Source organism: Anabrus simplex, chromosome 1, assembly GCF_040414725.1.
Source record: "Anabrus simplex isolate iqAnaSimp1 chromosome 1, ASM4041472v1, whole genome shotgun sequence".
In the NCBI taxonomy this organism is placed as follows: domain Eukaryota; kingdom Metazoa; phylum Arthropoda; class Insecta; order Orthoptera; family Tettigoniidae; genus Anabrus; species Anabrus simplex.
The window spans coordinates 710,213,855-710,233,829 of record NC_090265.1 but is presented as its reverse complement, the minus strand read 5'-3'; the positions used below and the strand labels follow the sequence as shown (position 1 = coordinate 710,233,829).

Sequence of the window (19,975 nt, the reverse complement as noted above, 5' to 3'; positions counted from 1 at the left end):
TAGAATACTGTTAGAAAAGCGTTGGGAGAAGGGCAAAGACTTAACACTAGTATTTTTGGATCTCGAAAAAGCATTTGATAGTGTTCCAAGGAAGACTATATGGGAATGTTTAAGAAAGAAGAATGTACCCAAAGGGCTTATCCAGAAAGTTAAAATGCTTTACGAAGACTGCTGCAGTTGCGTACAGATAGGAAACGGTAATTCTGATTGGTTCCAAACCACTAAAGGAGTGCAACAAGGCAGTACCCTTTCACCATTACTTTTTATCACTGTCATGGATGAAGTCATGAAAGAAATTAAGCAGAAGAACAATATGGACATTAATGCATTTGCATTTGCAGATGATGTAGTAATTTGGGGAAATACAGAGAAGGAAGTCCAAGAGAGGCTGAACACCTGGAATGAACATTTGAAAGCACACGGATTAACAATAAATAAATCGAAAACTGTTACTATGTCTGTCAACAGGCAGAAGAAGAAAGGAAAAATAATGCTGGAAGGTACACAACTGGAAACAGTACACCAATATAAATATCTTGGGTGCATCATTTCAAGTGATAACAGAATACAGCATGAGATTAACAATCGCATTCAAAAATCAGCTCAGTTTTACCATCAAGTTCGGAACCTCCTCTGGAACAAACAAGTTCCCTTAAGATCAAAGCAGATTCTATTCCAATCATACTTCACCCCCATAATAACATATGGCCTAGAAACCTGCACAACAACCCAAGTGGACAGCAAACTACAAGCCGCAGAAATGAAGTTCCTACGAACTATGGTACAGAAGACAAAAAGGGACAGGGTAAGGAATGAAAGAATAAGGGAGCAAGCTGGTGTGTACCCATCCCTGAATGAAAAAGTGACAAGGGCCCGTTTGAAATGGTTTGGCCATGTCAAACGAATGGACGATGGAAGGACAGCAAAACAATGGCTACACACAGTCGTGGCCGGAAAACGACCGGTAGGAAGACCTAGGAAGAGGTGGCTGGACCAAGTGAAAGAGGACATAGGAACAAGAGGACTCAGCTGGGATGTCGTCTTGAGAGAAGAGTGGTACATGGACAGACAGAAGTGGAGAGTGCTCGTAAACCACACCCGGGCAACTGGAGTGGAAAACTGATGATGATGATGATAAATCACAAAGCCTTTTGCACAGTAACCTGCAAAATGCTGTAAATCAGTCCAGCAATGTAAGCATATTCTGAGGAACTGGGCTTATCAATAAGAAGGTTAACATGCTAACTGGACTGCCAAGATCTTTACTAGCCTTTCAAAAGTCAAATAACTTGTTTCTTTTTCAGGTGTAATAGTCTGTTGCCATATGTTTTCTCTTTCAGGTACTGTAGTTTATAAATTTTTTTACTCAAAGTTAGTTTCAGCAGAATGACGAGCCAAACAGTTATAAATCAACTTCGACAAGTGAACTTCGAACCATGAGCTGACAGTCATTCACCTAAACAACTTATGGAATGTATCTTTGCTTCACATATATTACAAATGAACAAAATTAGGAATCGACAAGAAATTGCAGACAAAAGTAATGAATCAAGATATTTTTTTTTTTAAGAAGAAAATGTGGTTAACCAATACCTTGTTCCTGGTGTGCCAATTTCACAGGTTTCTCACTGCCATCAGCATCTACGATCATAATGTCAGAATCATCACTGTCAAAACTCACATTCTCCTTCTCCGACGAGTGACCTTTCTGGACAAAGTCATTGATGGGTCCCTTAAAACAAACAAGAGTGCAAATCAGTGATGTTCTACTGGGATACTAGAGACAATATAGTTGTAAATCACACTTTCTTGAATGATCTGCTACCGACGCACAATAAGTTACATTGGACCAGTCCCCAGCACCTGATAAAGCATCACAGACACTCTTTCAATCAGTAGCGTCTGTGCTTCTTAAATATAGTAATTGCCAGTGTAGCAACAGAAACACAAAATGGCAGGCATTTACGGGATATACACAAGGAGCATCTCTGCTCTCACGCTTCTTTATATTTGCCCCTATTTCTTTTGTTTTAATTTCAATTCTTTTTTCCCTTCATTAATATGTATAGGACTAAAGCAAACATGCAAGTATAAAGTGTTATTCGGAATAAGCTTGAGTCACTAATTTTCCTCATTCATTTAACTCTCTTTGGGTGGTAGTACTGACAACCTTCTCCCTCCTGTACCCATTTCCCTGAATATCCTCTCTCTGACAAACTCCACGAGTCTGAAGACATCCACTCCAAGACGCTCTGTAGTTAGGTTCCTGACCTCTGCACTTTGTCTCAATGAGTCCTAGAATGAACCTATCTTTTTAACACACTGGAGACGCCCAAATAGTTTCTTTAATAGATTCAGACAAGTCGATACAGGATCAAATAAATACCTATTATGGTCAAGCTTATCAACAGTTGAAGACGCCGCTTGTAGAAACTACGGGCAGGTTTTCACTGTAGTTAAATAATGGTAGAGACCAATTCAGGAAAAGACTTTCCAACACAGAAGTTCTTGTTGAAGAAAAGAAAGAGCGCAGAGGGGGAAGATGGACTGTAGAGAGAAGAGCGCAACATTCTGAAAGAATGAAGGCACTGTGGAGAAAGAGTAAGGAAGAAGAGATGATAAGAAGCAAGTGAAGCGGCATTGGCATGGTCCTAAGTTTGGCCGGTTCGCAAGAAAGAAGAAAGAAAGTAGCTGCCGTATCTGTGAGCTGTGACTTCACTAGGATACTGCTGAATGCTTCTATAAGCATAAAATGTACTAGTTATGAGCGTAAGTCGAGAGCTCTTCTTTCAAGGCATTGATAACACAGCCACATTCCTACATAACCTGGGGCTGCGTAATCATAAACTCTCAGCTGTGAAATGGGCGGGAAAGTACGTACGGTACATGAGGGCAGGAAGAGTGTGTGTTCGAGAGGCAGGCTTGTTTATGTAATTCTCGTGAATATTTAGCATGTCTAATTCAAGTGTATGAAATTTCGACAATGAATCCATAATGGATGTTCTTATGGAAGACACGAGTTCCGAAAATGTGGATGAGCATAACAATTACACACTAAGTAAACATAATGATTCTGGCATTTCACGCAAGTAAATGTAGATATTGGTGTGAAGTGTAATATAGTTTTATACCGCTTCCTGAAGTGGGTTCTATAATACTGTTTTAAACCACTTCCTAAAATGTGGGTGTTTCCCGTGTACAGATTACAACCTGCAGCAACTCGATGTAACCCCATCGTCAAACAACGAACAGTGGGAAAGCAAATTACTGGTCGTAAACAAGGATACCGGTGCCAATTGACCAATTAGGTTAGAATCTGTATTAGTGTGTTTCAGTACATGTGTCCACAATATTAGACAGATTTTGAAATATTAATCAAACTGGCATCCATAGCAGCATCCAATTTTTTTCGCTTGTAAAATTTATTATCTTCATAAATTTATATTTTAAAACTGCTGCACTATTATGATAATTAAAACTCATTTTTATGTAGAAGGAAGTGTGATCTTTCTCAATATTCCAAAAGTTGTTATAATCATGGCTTACCCTAGCATTGAAAAAAATGTCAAAAACCATTAAAAATCTTGCGATTTCTGGAGGGTAGCACATTCAAATATGGCCGTCTCCAATGTGCTATGTATAGTGTACGTGTAAACGCAATCACCACCTGGATGTTGCTATGGATTGCCGCCAAGTATACTAGTTTTTGGAATGTATTCGTGGTACAGCATACATGCCACAGACATGAATCTTGTATACATTGGCCTGACACCTCTTGTGAAGCCTTTGAAATTGTTAGAACATCTCTCATTTCACATTTGAGTGTCAAGAAACAACTGAAGGAAAACTGCTTAGTACAGTGTAATAATGGGTGATCAATGATATCATTTACTTGATATATTGTATTCAAAAGGTGGACCCTTTTGTCAATTTATTCTTATAATTGCCTTTCAACACGGAACAAAAATGAAATTTTTGGCTTATAATGGGTGGTCAGGATGAGGAAAAACGGAGAAACAAAGATGTTAGAAAGAAAGTCGGAATAGGAAACCCAAGTGACAGAATTGATAGAAATAAACTAAATGGTTTGGAAATGTAGAGAGGATGGACGAGAAAAGAATACCAAAACAGATGGAGATGAATTTTGAGGGAAAGAGAGTGAGAGGGAGACTTAGAGCAATGTGGATCGATTCAATAAAGAGGAGTGCAAGAAGAAGAAACCCAGACTGGGACTAAATGATGGAAAAGGAATGGTGGAAGGAGAGAGAAAGGTGCAGAAGTGTCATAAATGCCCTGAACTGGCCGGAGCTGTATAAGAAGAAAGGAGGAGAGTAGTGTAGTGTAGTGTAGTGTAGTGTAGTGTAGTGTAGTGAAGGTTTATTTGAAACATGGTGTGAATGGACGTGTAAAGACTTTTAATGTACATATTTCAATGTGTCACTACACCAGTTTTAATTAATGTGTCCTTGCTTATTTGTTTGTGATTTGTTTTATGGCTGATGATGACATTTAAATGTTGAAACCGGTCCCATGTTGAATAAATGTTGTGAATAACATCTATATAACATGTAATTAGTATTGAATAGGTTGAACCTTATAAATAACTCATCTCTATCTGTGATCTCAGTTCAATACGAAAACAAGAATGAAACTCATACCTTTGAATGTTAGGGGTTCTGCAAAAATGCACAAAATATTTGAAGAACAGTCATAACTTAACTACTGTCTTTCCGAAGTGAAAACTACATACGCACGAACTTTCATAAGGAGTAGACATGCAGCAGACTTTCTGCCATATTCGTGTCTGCCAAAAGTTGTAGGCAAGAATTTCAGGATCATACTAAAAAAGACACGCCAACAGAGAGTGAAACTTAAAACATGCTTTGCAACGACAGTATTAATGTGTGTGGCAATCAAGCAATCAATCAATCAATCAATCAATGATCTGTATTTAGGGCTGTCGCCCAAGTGGCAGATTGCCTATCAATTGTTTACCTCACTTTTTCCTTAAACATTTTCAAAGAAGATGGAAATTTATTGAACATTTCCATTAATAATTTATTCCAATTTGTTACTCCTCGTCCTATAAATGAATATCTACACCAATTTGTCCTCCTGAATTCCAACTTTATCTTTCCTAGTTTTAAAAGCTCCGCACATGCTTATTGGTTGATTTATGTCATTCCGCGCCATCTCTCCACTGACAGCTCGGAATATACCACTTATAATACCAATATAATGGTCTGTTATTGGATATTATAAATTTTCCAGCTAACTCATTCTTGGTTGCCTGCGTTTCGCCCTCGTGTGCTAAGTTGGGCTCATCAGTTGGTACTTAGCACACCTACCAAGACGCAAGGCTAGTGCATACCGTGGAGGCCACTGCACAGGCTACTTGAAGCCACCAGCAGTGCCAATGCACTATGAGAGACTATGTCTCACTTCCAAAAACTGATGCCTGCCTGGCCATCAGATGATATAGATGTTGATTCCCATAGGGAACATGAAATATTTGTCCTGAATGAGTCCTGAATTTGTCCTGAATTGTCAATACAGTTAATGCATGGAATCAGTACGTTCAATAGGAATAGGAAAATTTAAAGAACCTCATATTCCAACAATATCGCTGGACACACTTAACTCTCCTTTCACAGGTAAACAAATCAAAGAAACTCTACTCCAATCCGGAATCCCGTTACACGAAGATGGCAATTACTTGAATATTGAACCAACATTCTCATTGCGAACTGTCAATATAAACAAAGTAAAACGAGTCTTAAATTCCATTAAATCTCAAGCGAAAGGAGCAGATCATATTCCAATAGGCTTCATAAAAAATGTCATCGGCACAGTATTACTGATCATTACTCATATCTTCAATTACTGTATAAATACAGGAACTTTTCCAGACATTTGGAAGGATGCTCTAGTGATTCCAGTATTAAAGAACACCACATCAAATTATCCATCAGACTACCGCCTTATATCAATACTCCCTCCGCTTGCGAAAGCCCTTGAACAACTAATTCACGAACAACTAACTGAATATCTCACAAATCATTCGCTACTAGACCCGTTGCAATCTGGCTTCAGGAAGGGCCACAGTACGACGACAGCACTCCTTCAGGTAACAGATGATATCAGGCTTGCTATGGATAAACGAAAGGTGACGGTACTCATGCTCCTTGATTTTAGCAGTGCATTTGATACAGTCAACACACAACTACTCCTTTCAAAATTGCGCTCCCTTGGCGTCGACTGGAATGCGCTCAATTTCTTTATATCCTACCCCACAAATCGTCGTCAGTGTGTCTCAGTAAACGATGTTACGTCCAAATGGGCCATCAGATTATCTGGCATGCCTCAAGGATCCATGCTGGGTCCTTTATTATTCTGTATGCTGACGACCTACAGGTATATTACCATACCAGTGTAGATAGTATATGCGAAGCGATCCAGCATATGAATACAGACCTACAATGACTCACAACGGATGCCAGAAACAATGCCTTACTCATCAACCCAAAAAAGACCCGAAGCATAATAATTGGACACAAAAAATTACTATGTGCTCTAAATAGCAAACACAATCCTCCTCCAATTACCACTGATGATACCGAAGTGCCATACTCCAAGATTGTTACAAACCTTGGGGTCATCTTAAATGAGACTCTGACCTGGAATGAGCACATAACTATGTGTGCAGAAAAGTACATGCATCCATTTATCCTTTGAAGCGTCATTAAAAGTTCTCCCACTGGACCTTAAATTAAAACTCATACAAACACTTTTATTTCCTATCTTTGACTACTGTGACAGTTTATTGACTGACCTAACCTGTGAACAAGCAACAAAGCTACGTGTACAGAACTCTTGCATTCGATATGCCTTCCAGCTCCAACATGATGCTCATATAACACCATACTACAAAAAGTTGGGATGGCTACGTCTAAATGACCGTAGAAAAACGCACCAAATGACCCTGGTCTATCAGTTGCTTTCTTCAAACAGCCCCACCTATCTATCATCCAATTTTAGGCTTCTTTCTTCGTTCCAAGAAATTAACACTCGTTCCGGATCACTACTTGAAATAGCACCACATCTAAAAAATACCTACAGCCATTCATTCCTGGTCTCTGCTTCGACATTATGCAATAAGATCCCGGAAAATATTAAAAAGTCTTGCTCGACTAGGACATTTAAAACAGCCTACCGTAAATTCCTCCAGAGTACATACAATTGACTTGAATGAATGTAATAGTGAATGACGTGTGAAATGAAACCAAAATTATGTACTAGATCTAAGTTCTTAGGCTATCACATTTACGTTCTTACTACTCTCATTTAAGGCTATAGACTGTTCGTAGGAATAGACTACATAGTAACATCGATTTTATTATACTCAGATTGTAACATACTAATATTCAGTTAATTTATTTTAGTCTTATATTTGAATAAGTTTTCCTTTAAGCTAATTGTAGATATATTCTTTAGGTTATAAGTTGATATTTCTTTGGGATTATCCACTCTATGTATCCTATAATTCTTCATCAGTAGTAACCTTAATTAATTGTATTATTGTAATTCCTTATCTGACTCACATATCTCAATAACAGTAATTGATTACAATGATATTTTAGATTAATACTGTAAAAATAAAAATTGCATGTGGTTAAGTGTAAGAGAGGGCCATGAGCCCTAACTTTGCCACTTAATAAAGACACAAATAAATAAATAAATAAATAAACCATCTCCAGTTTCCCCGGTGTGGTATATGAGCCTCCTCCATCTCATCCTGTCCTTGTACCATTCTTCCTCCACCAACTTGTCCCAATCATGACCTCTCAGCAGTACATCGTTCTTAACTAAATCTATCCATTTCCTTCGTGGCCTTCCCACAGGTCGTCTTCCTTCTACTTTTCTGTCAAATTCCTTCCTTGCAGTTCTGTTTACTGGCATCCTCTTCATGTGACCTAACCACTTCAGTCTTGATATCTGAATCTTATCTACTTCTTCCCTAATTTTCTCATTCCTAATCTTGTCTTTCCTAGTTTTCTGGATCATAGTGCATAGGAATTTCATTTCAGCTGCCTGAAGTTTGGAATTATCTCTACTGGTCAGTGTTGTGGTTTCGAGACTGTATGTAAGAATTGGTGTATAATAGGACTTGTACAGTATCATTTTTGTTTTCATGGGTATTTGCTCATCCCACAGCAGGTGTCTTACCTGGTGGTAAAATTGTGTTGCCTTATTGATTCGACTGTTCACCTCATGTTTTGCTAGGTTGTCATTTGATATAACGCTACTCAAGTATTTGAAAACTGCAACGCTGTCCAGTTGGGCTTCATTTAACATGACTATTGGTTCTGCTCCTTCCCCATACACTTTCATCACCACCGTTTTGGTCTTGCTGATGTTTAAACCATATTTCTTAAACTGCTCATTCCAGCTTTGCATTCTCTCTCCCAATTCCTCTTCCGAGTCACTCCAGATCGCAGCATCATCTGCAAATGTGATGGCTTTGATATCTCCATGTTCTTTCATTTTAATAGATTTCATTACTACATCCATTACAATAATAAATAGAAGTGGAGACAATGAGCTGCCCTGCTGCACTCCTCTCTATGTTTCAAACCAGTCTGACAAACCACATCCTACTTGAATACAGCTTCTATTCCCACTATACATTTTCACTTTGTCTATGAGGCTGTCTCGCACTTGGAAGTTCTTTTATGCATTGCCAAATTCTTTCCCTGGTACACTGTCATATGCTTTCTCAATGTCCAAAATATTAGAAATAAAGGCTTGTTCTTCTCCCAGTATTTTCCCATTAGCATCCTAATTGCAAATATAAGGTCTGTAGTTGACCTTCCTGGTCTCAAACCATACTGCTCTTCTTCCAAAATGGGTTCAACAATATCTCTGATTCTGGTCTCTATTATTTTTTCCAATATTTTCAGGACATGAGATAGTAGTGTGATACCACGGTAATTAGTACATTTTCGTCGGCTTCCTTTCTTGAACAGAGGTACAATGATGCCCATCTTCCAGTCCTCAGGAATAGTATTTTCCTCCCATATCTTGTTGAGCATTCTGTAGAGCCACTGGATTCCTGGAATTCCCGCTACTTTCAGCATATCTGCACTTAGTTCATCTATGCCCACTGCCTTGCCTTTCTTCATGCTCTTGAGCGCATTTTCAACCTCAAGCCATGTAATTGGTGGTTCAGTTGCGGTTCCTCGACTTGGCTCTCCTCTATCTGTTGTTATGTTTTCTGTATCTCCTTTCAGCAGCTTTTCGAAATAGATCTTGAGTTCTTGTTTAATTTCTCCCTCTTCTTGTGCCAGAGTTCCATCATCACATTCTATTGCTTTTATGGTCTCTTGATCCCTTCGCTTGTTTTTCACTACTCTGTATAGCAATTTCATATTTCCCCTACTGTCCTCTTCCAGTTTGTCTGCAAACTCATTCCATTTCTTCTCTTTTTCTTCCCTTACAATGTTCTTTACAGCAAGTTTCTTGTTCCTGTATACTCCTTGAAGTATTTGCATTTCTTGTTTATTTCATTCTTGTCCCTGTTTTTGTTTTTCCTTGTCCAGTGCCTTCTTTATTTGGTTTCTTTCTTTCACCACTGTTTTCACTCCATCGTTCCACCATGGTGTCTCCTTTTTTCTTTTGATAGAATTTGTAACTCCACATAGGTTTTTGGCTTCTCCCACAAAGGTGTCTTTGAAGGCCTTCCATTCTTCATTAACGCTGGTTACTTCACCCTTCGGCAAACTCTGTTGAATCCTTAGTTTGTATTCTTCCTTTATTTGGACTTCTTGCAACTTCCAAGTTTTAACCCTTGGTTTTTTCATAATAATTTTCTGTGTTTCATTGGTCTTATGATTGAAGTGTACTACCAACAATCTGTGGTCACTGTCCATGCTTTCACTAGAGATGACCTTTCCATCTGTGATGTACCTGCCACCATCTTTATTTGTGATTACGTAGTCAATCAATGTTCTATACTGGCCATCCCAACTGTACCTTGTTATTCTATGACTGTCTCTTTTTTTGAAGAATGTATTTTTGATTATAAGATCATTTCTTTTGCACAGATCTAATAGTTGTTCTCCTTCTGGGTTCCTTTGTCCAAATCCATGTGGACCAATGATGTTCTCGTACCCAAGTCTGTCTACCCCAACTTGCGCATTTGGATCTCCAATAATAACAACATTTTCTTCATTACCGGTAACTGTATCTTCCAGGTCTTGCCGAAATTTCTCTTTGTCTTCCTCACTGCAGCCTGTCTGCGGGGTATACACTTGTATGACGGTGTACTTAGTGTTCTCCAGTTTCATGAACATTTTAATGATTCTATCACTTTTGCAGATAACTTCAGCTGTAGCATCAGTCCCTTCGTTAATTAAGAATCCAACACCATTTTTCGCTACCTTCTCCTGTCCACTCCAGTATAATTTATATCCTCCACAAAGTGTCTTACTTCCAATCCCTTTCCATTTGGTCTCACTTAATCCCAATATTGATATTTTTCTTCTATCCTTCATGTCTAGTTCTGCTACCTTTCCAGTTAATGATAGAATGTTCATAGTTCCGATTCGGTATTTGGGTCTCTTTTTTATTTGGGGTTTCCTTTCAGAACATTGTATATCATCAGCTTTACGGTCATCATACTTTACAATTGTCTGAGAGGAAGTGTCAGTCCGGTCTATAATCTTCTTTCTGAGGCTCTTTTTCTCATTGAAAGCGACTGTACTCAATACTCTCCTGCTGACTTGCTAGGCCTAACGCATAAGAGGATTTTCTTTCAGGGTTTACTCCCTTAGCCTTTGAGGATGCCTTCCTCGTCCTACAAGGCATTAGGTTCCATCTGTACACCCCAGAAGGATGGGTTGCCTCTTCCGCCATCTTCACCGTACCGAAGTCCATCTTCTCCACCGTAGATGCCGTTGAGGTCTTCACTCTTAACCCAGGGCAAGGGCCCTCCATATTTATGACCCCTGGAGAGAGGGTGTCCCAGTATTTTAAAATCCCCAGGAATTGGGCTACCTGTTGGTCCGCGGGTTGTATTGGTTATTTCAACCAGTCCTACATACTGTAGGGGCCCCCTATCCACCACCTGGGGATGCGCTCTGTAGGGGTCAGGTTCCCCTGGTTACTTATTGGAAGTTAACCCCACCCACAAGGAGTGAGGTTATTTACTCATTCAGGACAAATACTTCATGTTCCCTACGAGAATCAACATCTATATCATCTGATGGCCAGGCAGGCATCAAATTTTGGCATTGGCACTGCTGGTGGCTTCAAGTAGCCTATGCAGTGGCCTCCACGGTATGCACTAGCCTTGCGTCTTGGTAGGTGTGCTAAGTACTAACTGATGAGCCCAACTTAGCACACGAGGGCGAAACGCAGGCAACCAAGAATGAGTTAGCTAGAAAATTTATAATGTCCAATAACGGACCATTATATTGGTATTATAAATTTACTCATTCAGGACAAATATTTCATGTTCCCTATGGGAATCAACATCTATATCATATACCACTTAGTCGAGCAGCTCGTCTCCTTACTCCCAAGTCTTCCCAGCCCAAGGTTTGAAACATTTTCGTAACACTACTCCTTCGTTGGAAATCACGCAGAACAAACTGTGCTGATTTCCTTTGAATTTTTTCCAATTCTCGTATCAAGTAGTCCTGGTGAGGGTCCCATACACTGGAACCACACTAACTGCTGTCTTACGAGAGACTTACATACGCCCTCTCCTTTACATCCTTACTACAACCCCCAAATACTCTCACAACCATGTAGGTAAGGGTTATTCTGCCCGAAGGCAGGTCCCAACCTCCGCAGAGGTGTTCCTGAGCCGGAGTTTTCGTGCGGTAGAGTGGCCAGTTCCTTTCCGCTCCTCCATTCCCTTACCCCCCACCAACAGTGCGTGCCAACCCATCCAACTCCTGACCACGCCCAATGTTGCTTAACTTCGGAGATCTCATGGGATCCGGTGTTTCAACACGGCTACGGCCGTTGGCTCACAACCATGTGCAGATATCTATAACCTTTCGCAACAACCTCGTTAATATAATCACCCCAATGAAGATCATTACTTATATTAACACGTAGGTACGTACAGTGTTCCCCATGAGGTACCACACCCCATCAACACAATAATTAAAAGTGAGAGAACTTACAATTTTGATTTTTCATCCCATTGTCTGCTGACATTCTCACAACATTGTTTAAGTCAACTCTATTCACGTAAATATTCAGTTCACCATGGAAATCAAAGTAAACGGAAAACTACTGTTCCTGGATGTCCTAGTAAAATGCAACATCAATGGGACTCTAAGTCATGCAGTATACAGGAAACCCACACAGACACCTGCACACCTCTTCTCATCACCACCCATCACAAAAGCAGGCTGTTCTAACATCACTGGTTAACAAGGCAATAGCAATATCAGATGCAGAACACCTGGAAGAAGAGAAAGAACACCTCACGAGAACCCTCACGAGAAATGGCTACTTGCTCAATAACATCTGATGAGTCTTCAGAAAATCAGAAGAAAACAAAGAAAAGGCCGCCGTGGAAGAAAACAGTGGGAAACAGGAACTGACCCTCCTGGAAACAGTGATACTTCCATACATTAAAAACACTACAGACAGGATCGGCAAGATACTGGACAAATACGACATAAAAATCATCTATAAACCACAACGGAAGCTAGCCCATTATCTACTACCAGTAAAAGACACAACAGAACTACAGGCTCCTGGAGTATACCACACTGAATGTAGCTGCGAAAAGTGCTATGTTGGAGAAACAAAACATCTGATCTCCACCCGCCTAAAAGAACATATTCGTCACACCAGGGATCAAAACACAGATATTTCAGCGGTAGCCAAGCATTCCTGCTGCCTGGGAGACTGATTACCTTGGATCGAGTAGGGGTATTTCAGTTGCCCTGACAAAGAATACTGCAATGTATTCGAAACGTTGACAAACTGTATGTAATGTAGAGAAAACAACAGCACGGTTCAACCCAGAAAATAAACTTAATAACGTAATAAGATGAAAAATTAAAGTGAATATCTTTCTATAAAGAGTGCAAAATAAATACCATTTTAAAATGTTACTGAAAATACAGGGTTATTCAGTGCAAAAGTAAAGCTGTTTTAATTGTGCTGAAGTGACATACAGAATCCACAATGGTATACAATGATAAAATTGTTGTCCATAAGTTCCATGTGTAGAATTTTTTTTTTTTTTTGCTAGCAGTTTAATGCCTTAGTAAAACATGGAAGGTTTTCAAGAATGCAGGGATGGGAAAGGGCTAAGACTGGGAAGGTAGTGGACGTGGTATTAACACCCTCCCTAATATATCACACTAAGTCGTAGCGAAAAAAAATTTGCATACCGCCATACATCGTGCTAGTTGTACCTGGGGTTTAGGAGCGTATACCTCTGCCATCTCTTGGTGAATTTTAGAGTTTACTGCTGGAACTCTTAACACGGAGTATTTAAAAAAGAATGCTATGTATCATACGTTTAGTAATGTTTGGAGAGCCTTTGGAACTATGTGACACATGAATCGCGGCAAGGTCCCACTTAATTTAAAGAGAAAAGGTGACACGGTGAGCGGTGAGTTGTGTTATGGATGAGGAAATACTGTACTGTATTTGCAGGATGAATTTCTTCATTTAGGATGAAAGTGATAGCCACAGCAGTGGTGGTAGTGATTTTGAAATAGAAATCGGAGGATTTGAGGATAAGGAGTGTTTAATTTAGGAGGATGATGGACCTCTGCCGGTGAAGATATCTCAACGAATTAGGCCTACGCCTGTACAATGGTCTAATAATTTGGATTATATCGCACCCAATCCCTTCACTGAATATCAAGGAGTTTTCCACAACTTACTGGTAGGATCAAGTGTGTTCGACAAGTTTTCATTATAATTTGCAGAGGACCTTTTTCAACTTTCGGCAGACAATACAAACCAGTATGCGAAAATGAAGCAACAAAATAAAGAGGCTCAAAAATGGGAAACTATACAAGTATGTAATTTGTATTATAGTGAAAATAACCTTTTCGAAAGTAAATATGCCATTAGAAATAAGAACAAAACTGCTATATTTGAACTATGAGTAACGTCTCTGCGATTGTTCAAATCGCCCATTTTCCAGATTATTTTGTCAGAATTAATCTGTCCAATTTTGGTTATTGAAATGTTAATTTTCCTTTGCCACAGTGCTACATGAATCTCTTAAATATTACAGTTATATAGGAGTAGTAGTTTTATATTTGCGACTGTTAATTAATGTACAGTCACAGCATTTACCTGGTGTAAAAGTGGGAAACCAAAGAAAACCATCTTCAGGGCTGCCGACGGTGGGAATTGAATCCACCATCTTCATGTCTGTGTAGCTTATGTACTTGCTGCCAGAGACGGTGTTGTTGTTGTTGTTGTTTACTGTCTGGTACAAAATGGCAACCTCGCAGAATGAGAAAGTATCCTGAATGAACACAGGCTGTTGGAGCAGTGCACAGATATTTTCAAATATAATTTAGCAAGCACCTACCCCATAGGAAGTGCACATGATGGTGAGTGCTAGGCATCTGTGTTCCTACCAGAAAAATGGGCCTGCCATGCCGGGAATCATAATTTGCTGATGCTGCTCAGAACTCCACAATCGCCTGATTTAACAACCTGCAATTTCTTTTCATGGGGATATGTCATGGACGTTGTGTATGATCATTACCACATCAACGGGACTATTTGAAGAACTGCATCTCAGCTGCAGTAGTGGGTAACCGCAGATATGTTGGGACATGCTGAGGAAGAATCAGACTGCCGTCTACACATCTGCCATGTCATCCAACACTTGTAATATCCATATGAACCGCATAACCTTTGAGCAGGTCACAAACATAAAATAAAATACCAATGAAATAAACGGGAAATAAAGGACAAAACTGCTACCGAAAAAACTTTAAAGGAAAGTAAAGAGCAAGCAAGCTTGGTGTAGGCTCGAATTTAGTGAAGATTTTAGTTTAAACAAAGCAAGGTCAGTTTTACACCACTTTCTTAAATAAGTAAACAAGGGGAAAAAGAAGAGCGTTCAGTAATAATTTTCAACCAACTGAACACATTTAACTTTAGAATTTGTTAAAACATTCAGGATTCAAGGAAGTACCTTTGTCAAGATGTAGAGCACTTATCGAATGCTTGACTCTTCAGATACACAACACCAAGAATGCTGAATTCAAATTACATGACAATTGCAAGAGATTTGTTAAAAAGGAAGCGATATTTTCCATTGTCGACTCAAATGTAACTTAAAAGCTAGTAATGAGACTCATAACATGTAAAATAACTTAAAAGCTTTTCGGTCTGTCGAACACGCAAGTTCAATATAAATATACCTGTAAAAAAAAAAAAAAAAAAAAAACCCCACACCCACATTATTAAACATGGAGCAATGTACGCTGGAACTGAAACAAGCCAGGACTTTGTCAAAGATAAGTTCCAAATTTCAAATTCCCAGGTGTTTGGAGAGATATATTTTGCTAGTTGCTTCACGTCGTACCGACACAGATAGGTCTTATGGCGACGACGGGATAGGAAAGGCCTAGGAGTTGGAAAGAAGCGGCCGTGGCCTTAATTAAGGTAAAGCCCCAGCATTTGCCTGGTATGAAAATGGGAAACCACAGAAAACCATCTTCAGGACTGCCGACAGTAGGATTCGAACCCAGTATCTCCCGGATGCAAAGAGAGAAATAAACAACATAAATATTTCCAAATATTGAGTGTGACTTGGCAGAAAATCTGATGATGTTCTTTTAAGAACGAAATATGTCCTTTGTTTAACCCCTTGAAATACTAATTTTAATGTACTGAGCATGCGCACGTACTGTATATAATTTTTTTCATGCAAAAGATACAGTTTTATGCTACTAAGATTTATACATGTAATCTGCAACATACTGAATTTTAATCATACCCTTGTATGATTTGATGAAGTGCAGCACCCAGAAGAACAATTTTTGTAAGTTTTAATGGTGTGAAACACCCTAAAACAATCCGGGAAATGCAAAGCCATCAAATACTTTCAGAGTCGTATCTCATAACACTTTTCTTGCTTGTCTTGCTTTCAACACAGTCATGGCATGGTTTAGGGTTATAAGCCTTGTGAAATGTTCCCAGTGAACTCATATAGGGAAAGTTGGGATTTTTTTCTGTGAACTGTTTCTTTCAGTAGCTATCTCCTCCCATAAAGAGTTGTGAATCACATGTTGAGAAATGTGAACAGGGGAGGGATCTGAAGGGAGGGTCCTGTTTATGATGGGTTTTATTCCAGAATTTCATATAAAATCATATTTGGATGGTTTATCACCTGTTTTATTCCATTCCCAGCCATCTCCCTTTGTCTTTTCGTAGGCAGGATGGATTTCATTATCATTGTCACTTTCAAACGCATCATCACTAACTTTTTTGTTATGCTGCTATAATTTTCACTGCTATACTCCGCACGGCCTTACTTCTACATTGAAGTTTTGCAAAACAAATGAGCATCGCCTCTCCTCTGTTGCCAGCTCGCTGTGCACGCGAGAACAGCTGATGCAATACGACCACAGTAAACAGCCCTTGTAAAATGTAATACTGTACTCAGAAAAAACTAATAAATATGGATTGAAGACAAACTCATAAAAACTACACTTACTAACAACATCTGACACTAATAAGAGAATATATTAAGAATAAAAGAGAATATATTAAGAATAAAAGAGAATGAGGAAATAACACATCAGTCATCACTAAACGCTGGCACAGAAAGGAGGTTATGTCCTACAAAGGGAACACTCCACTGATCTCAGAGTCGCTGGTACCCTCCAACAATGAATCACTGTCAGTATCACCAGGTCCCAAAGATATTATGAAATTTTCGATGGAGTTCTCCATTACATCTCCATTTTACTCATTTGGGGCAAATATTTCAGGTTCCCTATGGAAATCAACATCTATATCAGATTATTCATTAATGTGCATTCAAACCGGTTCTGAAAATTAACACTATTCAACTCCTCGTGGTAATCGTCAGTCTTCTTAGACCTCAGTACATACAAACAGTTAGGTACAAATCTGTTTGCAGTACCGGCATGTAGCACAATAATTCTTCTCCCTCTTTCCAATGGGGACTGCCATTGTACCTTCCATAGAATCATCTGTCCAGCATTTTCCTACGGTATGGTTTGGAATGATCAATGTTTCATCTAGCCGCGCAATCAAATTAAAATTTTTCTTCATAACGTCCCTTAAAAACTGGCAGTGCCATATCACATCACTTCTCTCCATTAATACTTGCTGGCCGTTTAATTTCTTGTAACAGAATCCCAGTTCCTGTACCACAACATTCAGTGAAGTCTTGCTTCCCTTAAATAGTTCGCTTTCCCTCGAGACTCACGTAGTTTCGCAAGAGTAGGGTGGTCTTTTCTGCGGTAGTAGTCATAAATATGCCTACGAATGGCATCTTTCTGGAAACTGTCCCAGTTCGTCAATGGTTTGGCCAGATTCCTTTTCTTACCAGGGATCCAGGAGATTGTTCCTCAGCGAGGTATTTCTCCTTTCCAACTGCAACTACTGTATATTTACTTACTTTGGTAGCATCGGCAGTTCTCTGTACAGCTTGTGCTAAAGAAGCAATGTAGCACCATTCTTCTTTTATTTCTCAAAGTACTCGCGCACATTGGACACAATTTCATGGGCCTGGCTTCTCAAGGGCATGCCTTGTCCCACACTGCTTTATTTCTTGCCACTTGTCTTTCCCGAACTACACTGAGACATGGTAAACACGACAAACTAAGTACAGTAATACACGGACGTAAATAAAACTACAGCTATTTTCTACACTGAATAATTAAATCTATATTGTACTAACTTATGCTATGCTAAACTATAAACTATGCTATGCTGTACTATACTAGAGAGATAAAAGACTAATATAAAAAACATACTAATTACTGAAGGAAAATGCAAAAGATCGCGAACCGCACCAAATACCATACATGCTGAGCGAGACAGGACCATGTAGTATATGTAAACATCAGAGTTGGCAATTAGGTTTTGAGATTGTGCTCTGCCGATATAAATCGATATGAATGGCAGCTTTGGATTGGTTGGATGCCTATGCTTCAGCCCATAAAAACCAGACAGAGCCAAAATGTCAATTTATAAGTAGAGCCATGCAGAGTATAGTATATAAAATTGCTTAATTTTCTAAAACTACATCACTGTCCAATTCACTCTGACTATCCCATAATATACGTTCGAGTTTATTCCTTGTAATACAATGTTTACTAGGGCTGGGGCCATTTCTGCCGATTATCAAGTGGGTGTCACCCTACTTGGAGAGCGATTGCCTGCTGCGTGACACAATCTATGACGTTTGTTCCAACTTCAAGAGAGCAGATTATCAACTTTCAGACGGTATACTGCATGTCATACCATCTATGGACAGAAGGCTAACTAGTTGCTAAAAGCTTACCTCTCAGCAGACCACCTGTCAGGCGTCTGTGTATGAATGGTCAATGCATGCGCGGCCACCTACCAGGAGGCAAAGTAATGCCAATGCGTTAATAGTGTGTATTTTTACTCCATGTTTAATAATGTGTTTCTTTACAGGTAAGTTATAGTGTAATATTTACTGTATATTTAACTTGTGTGTTTGACAGACTGGAAAGCTTTTAAGTTGCATTTAATTATGAACAAAATAAAGAGAATTGATACACTCTAACTGGGATTCTCCAAAATAGGAAACAATCTCAAATGCCGGACACCTCGAAACATAGTAGCATACAAATGCTATTGGTGAACATGTGCTACGGTTTGAAATGGGTAATCAAACCCCTTACCTAACTGGATTCTACTCCGTTTGGAATGGGGCTAACTCCATACTATAGATAACATACCTAAAGTGATAGAATTAGAGATCCAATTAAACAATGATTACCTTATACAACAAAGATCTTGTATCTTAGTAACAAACTGCTCCCTAAAAATGTACATATTACTCAGAAATATGATGAATGAGCAATGTGGCCTGGAAATTGTGCAGAAAGAAAAATAATTGAAGTTAAAACTTTAATTTTGCAAACGAACAATTTTTTACGGGTTACTTTATATAATTTGCATACGATTTTTATTACAGGCAAAGAGTTACTTTATGTCGTACCGACACAGATAGGTCTTATGGCGATGATGGGATAGGACAGGGCTAAGAGTAGGAAGGAAGCCGCCTTGGCCTTAATTAAGGTGTGACAATGGGAAACCACAGAAAACCACCTTCAGGGCTGCAGACAGGGGTTCAAAGCTACTATCTGCCGAATGCAAGCTCAAAGGCGTGCGCCCCTATGGCCAACTCACTTGGTAAAAAAACATCTTGTCTCCTAAGATTTAACACAGGCTCAAGCTCCACAGCACATGTCCTTCCACCAAGAGCTTCAAGCAGTAAGTGCCCTCATGGCACACGTCGCTTCCGGCATGAACTGATAAGAGACGTAAAACCCTGAGTCAACAGACAGGCTGATGGCCAGTCAATGAATAGTTTACAAGCTTAAGACATTTCTTGTCCGATCGCATTCGAAGTTCTTTCTTCCTGTCTAGCTCTGTCCTTTGATGCTTCTGGAAGGAATTTCCGTGCCAATGGAAGACACTGTACGTTACACACACAATGGGTACACATGTCCAGCAAGTTACTTCCTGATTATGCAATGTTGCAGCACACATGATATTACAGTAGAAACCACACGAAAAACAACAGCGCCTCTGGTGGCGAGTACATAAACTACATAGGGAGATATGAAATACAATGGAATAAAATAGCATATGGATTTTAGTGTTGGGAGTGTCCGAGGACATATTAAGGCTCGCCAGGTGCAGGTCTTTAGATTTGACACCCGCAGGCGACCTGCAC

General features: G+C 39.3%; 1 protein-coding gene across 4 annotated transcripts in view; it reads right to left on the bottom strand.

The window, feature by feature from the left end:
- Positions 1 to 19,975, bottom strand: part of LOC136856717 (transcriptional regulator ATRX homolog) — a 462,565-nt gene that overhangs the window by 195,546 nt on the left and 247,044 nt on the right. For all 4 annotated transcript variants that reach the window (XM_068225163.1, XM_068225164.1, XM_068225166.1 and 1 more), the window contains exon 18: positions 1,594 to 1,732. In XM_068225163.1, coding sequence (XP_068081264.1) covers positions 1,594 to 1,732 — 139 coding nt within the window. The remainder of the gene's footprint in view (positions 1 to 1,593; positions 1,733 to 19,975) is intronic.